At 43.9% G+C, this 7,636-nt stretch overlaps 1 protein-coding gene across 1 annotated transcript; it reads left to right on the plus strand.

Annotated features, from left to right (window-relative positions):
- Positions 1-2,982: 2,982 nt before the first annotated feature.
- Positions 2,983-3,627, plus strand: LOC309682065 (uncharacterized protein; the record flags this gene model as incomplete). The annotated part of the gene is made up of 1 exon (XM_082496083.1): positions 2,983-3,627. The coding sequence occupies one exon, from the start codon at positions 2,983-2,985 to the stop codon at positions 3,625-3,627; it is 645 nt and encodes a 214-aa protein (XP_082352209.1).
- Positions 3,628-7,636: the final 4,009 nt, after the last annotated feature.

Raw genomic sequence — 7,636 nt, forward strand, 5'->3', positions numbered from 1 at the left:
TGTGTTTTCAGAAGTATTTAGCTTTAGGAGGATATCTATTTCTCTATCTTTAAAAGGATTCTTTGATGTAAGGCAGCTGAGGTTCAGGTGATGTGAAAGGGGATGTTGGACTATTGCCAATGATTTTTTTGGGGGGGGGGGCATTTTATATCGTATATTTTAAGAGGGTATCTGTAGAGTGTAAGAGCCCCAGCTGCAGTTTGAGCTTGAAAGACTGTATCTGCTCTTATGGCTTTCAACTTTATGTAAAATGTGAATTCCCCTTACTGAAAACTGCCAGGGCAAAGCATCGGTTACAGAAAGCAAACCGTGTGGATGGTCCCGCCAGCATGGGTTTCTGCAGCGAGCGTTAAGAAACTGTGTTTTGAACAAGTTTTCTATACACTAGAAAAAAAAATCTCAAAATGAATGAGGTTCCTATGAACTTCTATAAAATATTTGGTTTGGTAACTCCTTTAATTGTTTCAGCTGCCAATCACTGTAATTATTAGTTACTTCTCATTCCCATAAATTATGTGAGTCATATTATTCTGTGCAGCTCACCGTCGTATCTCTATCAGCTGCATACATTCCTCTAGTCATTATATTGGTTTCATGGTCATGAAATGTAAATAAAATAACCTGTATTTTTTTTTTAGCTCTAGTTTTAAGAATTTGCCACAAGAACATAGATAAGAGGGTTTTTTTTTAATGTAAATGTGATTATGCAGATCACAGTATTGGCATTTGTCAGTCCTTGTGAATTTATTCTAGCTGAGATTATGGACCTGTACTTCAGGTAATGTTTCCTCTGGATCCTCTAGGCCCACAGGTAATGTATATTGTTTCTCTCCTCATATCGGCCTCCAACCACCAAAAGGAAAATTCAATTTCTTCATTGATATTATTGGTTTTTGGTGTTTACCATGAAGGCGTCTTGGAAGGGGATGATTTCTTGAGATGAGGAATGGATGATAAATTGTAAAAGCTTGGGCAGGTGCCTTGCCTTAGCTGATTTTTTAATTGGATTATTGTGCCTGATCCTAGTGCTCACAGGAGAGACTTACCTGCTTTGGTGTCTCTAAGTTTAGGTGGTTCCACTTAACTGGGATGTGGTACAGTCATGTAGGAGAACATCTGTCCAAAGGACAGTCCCGAGCCATAAACTCCAGCACCAAAGCCCCTAGCATGAGTATACAACAACCATGGACGCTGATGGTATTTAATGTTAAAAGATTTCCTACCTTTAAAGAGGAAAAATTTAGAAGCCTGCTGGTTATTATTACCTGAGATGACAAATTATAAACTGGAATCCTGTACTTTATCCATCTCTGAGCTACCTTCACAAGTATTAGCGAGTATTTAAGAGAAAACCAACCTCAATTTATTGTGATTTTTTTTTTTCAACGAAAAGACAAGATAGGTGAAGTGTGCGCATCATACTGTGTGGGACTGGAAATTATCTAATAATCACACGCTGTTATCAAAACAGTTGCAACAAAGGAAGGCATCACCAGGGGAAAACATTCTGTTTCACAAGATGGAGAGAAGGGTTGCGTAAAGTTATCTCCCAATTTCTATTCTGTATGACAGCATATAAAAGTGCTCGTAACTCAGGTCTCTGTAGCTGCCTCTGCTGACTTATTCTTCTTGGTGACTGGGTAAGTCTGATTTAACTGAATCAGTTCATAATTATAGACATGGATTTATAGGTAGCGTTAATGCGAGGTTGTATATCCTTCCCAATTTTAGGGCAGGACCTTATTCTACAAAAACATTTTGCTTGGAGACTGCAGCGTGCAAATAGGATGGATATAAGCATTGCCACGTGTGGGGAAAAAAAATGAATGGGAGTTTCAAAAATGTGGATGGTAGCAATTCCTAGGAATTAGGTGTCTATCTATGGAGACAGGACACTCCAAGAACGTTATTGGGATAGGGTTGACTCCCAGTCAAAAACACAGCAAAGGCAATAATGTGAGAGAAGGACAGAGACATTCTTTCCAGAGCTCATTTTTGGAATAATAGGCTACAGGGCAGCAGAACACTAGAGAGGGGTGAGAGTAGACTTAAACCTCTACCCAGCAATTCATCTCACTTGATCGGTGAGATCTGTAATGCACAAGTCTAGAGTAGAATGGATTGTGCCTTGGAAATGGTGATTGATGTTTTTTTCTAATTTTTTTTTTTTTTCAATTGCTAACTCTTAAGTTTAGCGTAGAAGACTGGGACATATGTGCGATTGCAGCCCAGAAGGCCAACCATACCCTGGGCTCCATCAGAACAAGTGTGGCCAGCAGGTCAAGGGAGTTGATTCTTCCCCTCTACTCTGGTGACACCTCACCTGGGGTACTGTGTCCAGCTCTGGGCTCCCCAACATAGGGAAGACATGGACCTGTTGGAACAGGTCCAGAGGAGACCACAAAGATGATCCGAGGGTTGGAGCACCTCTCCTATGACAGGCTGAGAGAGTTGGGGCTGTTCAGCTTGGAGAAGAGAAGGCTCCGGGGAGACCTCATAGCGGCCTTTAAGTACCTAAAGGGGGTCTACAGGAGAGCCGGGGAAGGACTTTTTACAAGGGCATGTAGTAATAGAACAAGGGGGAATGGCTTCAAACTGGAAGAAGGTAGATTTAGATTAGATATTAGGAAGAAATTTTTCACTTTAAGCATAGTAAGGAACAGGTTGCCTCGAGAAGCTGTGGCTGCCCCATCCCCCAAGGTGTTCAAGGCCAGGTTGGACGGGGCTTGGAGCAACCTGGGCTGGTGGGAGGTGTCCCTGCCTATGGCAGGGGGTTGGAACGGGATGATCTTCAAGGTCCCTTCCAACCTAAACCATGCTATGATTCTATGATATGTGTCTGCATCGGTTCAGATGAATACCATTCAACACATCTACACAACCCACGTTACTATAACACAGTTTGTTCTTTCGGTCCCCTGGCTGTGACTCTACCAGGTTAGTGCGCTCCCTTCCTTTCAGGTTGACTTGCCTTCTGGAAAGATGTCTTCCTATGGACAAATGCTTAGCACCCGCTGTGCTGAGCCATGTGAAGTGACCTGCCCGCAACCATATGTCAACTCTTGGAATGAACCATGTGTCAGCTCATGTGGAGATTCAAGAGCAATTGTGTATGCGCCACCCGTTCTTGTGACTTTCCCGGGACCCATTATCAGCTCGTGCCCTCAGGAAAGTATTGTGGGAACGGCCATTCCTCAAATTGAGGGTCACATGGGCTCCGGAGGCGGAGGAATGGGCGGAGGAGGCGGAGGAATGGGCGGAGGAATGGGTGGAGGAGGCGGAGGAATGGGCGGAGGAATGGGTGGAGGAGGCGGAGGAATGGGCGGAGGAATGGGTGGAGGAGGCGGAGGAATGGGCGGAGGAGGTGGAGGAATGGGCGGAGGAATGGGCTCTGGTGGCTCTTGTGGCGGAGGCAGCTCCTATGGGATGGGGTCCCACAGTTCAGGTGGTTCTTGTGGTGGCATCGGAGGTGGCTCATATGGTGGGGAGGGCTCGTGTGGTGGTGGAATGTCCCGTTTTGGAAGCTTTTACCGAAACTCATTTTCTTCAGGATTTGGTAGAAATTATTTCCCCTTTTTTTCCAGAGGGTACTATAGGTATCGCTATGGAAACTATGGGCCATTTTAAATCTTTTAAGAACAAGTCATGACTGAAGGAAAAATAAGATACAAATTAGTAGTTGACATGTAGACCTGGAAATCCAACATGCCAAGCAGCCTCTGCTCCAGCCAATGTCAGTAGGAGCTGGGGTTGCTTGAGATCTATTTGCTCTATGTTTTATCTAAGGCTTACGATCCCAATGTTGCCTCACTTTGTCATTTGCTCATGTTATGTTTTGTTCTTTCTGAACCTGAAGAGTTAAACAAGTAATGGGACTGGACTGTGAAAGTATCCAGCTGAAAGAAGAACGTCTGCTGAGCCCTGGGCTCCTCTGAAAGACTGATCGATTGTAGTCCTTGTTGAAATGGAAATTACATTCTTTGTTTCTGCATTGCCTCGTTCTGCAAGAATGTGTTCCACCTTTTGTTTGTATTAAAGCCCTGTTGCATCATAGCACTGTCTTCTGCCTTTCATTTCCCCGCAGTTTCTTAGTTACAAACCGATTTGAAAGAGGTGAACTTTGTGGATCAATTCTTATGCATTAATCAAGGACTATCATCAGAGAAGAATTAATTCCTCTCTGTGGCCAGTATAATTTTTCAGAAATACTTTATTAGAGTATTTTTTCCCCTTTCTGATCTATACCATGGCATGCATACTAATTAAAACAGAATAATAGAATAATTTAGGTTGGGATGACCTCTGGAGATGGTCTGGCACAGCTCCCACTGAAAACGAAGGTAACTTTGGACCTAGGTCAGATACTCAGGGTCATTACCAGTCCTTCCTTGAATATCCCAGAGGAAATTGTTTTAACCCTCAGCGGAGCTTAAAAAGACTGCACATGTCCTGACTCAATCAGAAGGCAAAGGTTTTGCCTTCTGTCTTATTTATCTAGTTTTAAAAGTAAAATAGTTTACCTGATTACAGACTGCAAAGGGAAATGGGTTAGCCTAGACCTGAGTATTGCAGGGCCAAAAGAAATGGGAAGAAGTTATCTGTGTGTAATTGAGAATCAGACTACAAATCTGACATGCCTTGAAGTAAGGTGAGAAATTTGCCCCAGCAGTGGCATCAGTAATTCTTTAGGAGCAATTTCGATTGTGCTGCTGTTCCAGACAAGAGAGGGTTCATGGGCAGGCTGAGCAGGTGCTGCTGTGCCAAGCAAAACATTAATTTCCTTCCTTTGATTGTCTTAATCCTTGTGGTTTGTTAACTTAATTGAAGCATTTACACAGTAAATGATCTGAGCTTGTTAACATCACCACGGAATCCCTCAGGCAACAGCTAGGTGGATGCCTTGTGCTCTCTCAGAATTAAGGATCACAAAGTGCCTCATGCACAATTGTTGCCAGAACTGCCTGAGAAAGAGATTCTTCCACCGTAACTTTACATCTGGTTTTAATTCTTTTTTTTTTTTTTTTATTGATATCTTTTACACAGCTCTCTAAGATAATATGTCTGCAAGCCTTTTGATGATCAGGAGTTTCAATCAGAAAATCTTTGGAGAAAAATTCAAATAGCTCTGCTCATATTGTGGGCTTATGTATGCAGTGTGCTGCACCATAACATTAACAGAATATTGCTTGAATTATGTCATGCAGTGGTAATGGATGAGAAGCCTATCAAGCAAAATAAAGATGTTCTGCTAGCCAGATCATAACTCACAGACTTCAGTAATAGTTTACATTTTGATTGTTTAAAAAGCAGGGTTGCTTTTATTTGGGTATAAATCCTTTCTCCTAATGCAGCACTGGTATTCTCAGCTGCTTGGAGACATGTGCAGAGACGTGGGTGTACGCACTGGGGTCCCAAAGTACTGAAGGGATTACTTAGCTGTTGAGACTCCACCTTTAGTCTCGGGTCAGGAACCCCGACTTTGCTGTAGTGCACCAAAGATAAGGTTTTGGCAGCAATGGCCCAGCAATTTTCACCCTCCTTACTCAATGTCTTATTCTTCAACCTGTTGAGTAAGAACTGTGTGGGGGTGTAACCCTCCTTTGTAAATGGTGAGACATCACCTGCACTGAAGTCATGTCACACAGTTTAGATAGACATTCCCAGCTCAGCCTCAAAATCACTGGTCCTGATCCTCAGTACTGTATGAGTGCAACTGTGTGAAGGTGGATGTAGGTACAATTACCACTCATTCTCTGCAAACCACGCTATCCAAAATGTTTTCAATTTGAAACGAGTACTCAGGAATGACTCCTTCCAGGTTCAGTCACTAAACCCTGTAGAAATACTTCCCTACACAGAAAGAACGGTGAGATCGGTGCTTTTATGCAGCCACTCATCAGGATGTTGAATTCTACTTCCCTTTGCATACATGGCACTCCATCTCCTATTTTGAGTCCCACTGAGTTCAGTTTCACTAAAACTAAAGCAGAATGGAAGAAAAGGAAAACCAGACAGCCAGTAATATGATTCAAGAAGACTTTTAATATGACATGAAATAAGTGCTACAGAATCGAATGGTACAGTTCATCAATGGACGATTCCATAGTCCGAAGGCAGCCAGACCATCCGTGTCGATGAAAAAAGGCACTGCATGTCACAAGGTAAAGCTGAAATCTTTCCAGCAAAGTCCCACTTGCAAATTCTGAAGCATTTCCACTCCACCAGAAAGGACACAATACAAGACTAGTAAGAATTTAAGGAGAGAAGCCATCATATGAAACTGCTATTGATAGAAGATGAGGCATAACATAGAAGAAAGAGGTGTGGGCCCGGTTTTCAGAGGTACCAAGCAAGGGTGGCTCCTGTTGATGCAATGGGCTTTCGCCATCTCTCAAAGCCAGCCCCAGCTGCGGATCCGGATCTTGTGTTTTCACCTCCGAAGTTGTGCGGGTGTTCAGGATGCTTAGAATGAGCCACAGTTTCCAAGGCGGGAGCTACGGCTGATGCTGTAGGACCGCCTGCTGTAACCACCCCCCATCCCCGAGGAGCCTCCATACCCAAAGCAGCCCCCAGATCCAAAGGAACCCCTCATCCCTGACGTACCTCCGTACCCAAAGGATCCCCCAGATCCAAAGGAACCCCCCATCCCTGAGGAGCCTCCATACCCAAAGGATCCCCCAGACCCAAAGGAACCCCCCATCCCTGACATGCCCCCAGAACCAGAGGAGCCCCCCATCCCATAAGACTCATCAGAGCTGTATGGGGTCAAAGCACCATAGGGCTGGGGAATTGATGTTCCCACAATGCTTTCCTGAGAGCAGCTGCTGAGAGTCGGGCCCGGGAAGGTGAGGACAACCGGTGGGGGGTACACGATGGCTCTGGAGTCTCCACATGAAGCAACACAGGGCTCAAGGCTTCTGCTGTAGGCGCATGGCTGCGTGCACGTCACCTCACAGGCGGGCAAGCACTCAGAGCTAACGTTGTTTGACATCATTCTTGGGGAGTGGAGGTGAACCTGGGAAAGACAACAGCCAGTCAGGAAACCATCTCAGTCAGGGGCCAACAGGTTCCCAGCATAAGCCAGGTGCACCTTGTCCTTCTCCTCCAGCTGCTCATCATCTCCCACTTTAACCCTCCCTCACAGTCTCCATTTTCTCTGCTATTTCCTCCCTGACCCCTTTTAAAGCTTCTTGGTTTTTCTTCTTATTCTTCTGAATCTCTCAAAAAATATTATTCTTTTCTCTGTGACTAAATTACCTGATCTTTATAAAATTACTTGTTCAGAAAAGTCCCATTTGTTCTCTTTTCAAAGGAGACCTACAGGAAGATTTGCCTGTAACTTCAGAAAGTCTCCAGAGGAAAGTAACAGAATCTTCCTTGCTCTGTTCTTCCTTTTACCCCCGCTTTTCTAAGAATTCTTGCTAAATCTACTCTTCTCTTTACCTTGGCTTTTCTAAAATTGCTAGCATTTTGCAAGATAAAGAAGTAAATTTTAAGTCTTCTATAGCTACAAAGAAGTGCAATGAAGATAGACTTACCCGGTTGTCTTGGAGGAATAAGTCGGTGGAGCTGGAAGAATAGAAGGTTTCTTAGTTCTCTACCCTCTTATACAGTTTCTTAGACAATAGGAAGGGTA

The sequence above is a fragment of the Vanellus vanellus genome, assembly GCF_965231255.1.
Source record: "Vanellus vanellus genome assembly, chromosome: 27".
In the NCBI taxonomy this organism is placed as follows: domain Eukaryota; kingdom Metazoa; phylum Chordata; class Aves; order Charadriiformes; family Charadriidae; genus Vanellus; species Vanellus vanellus.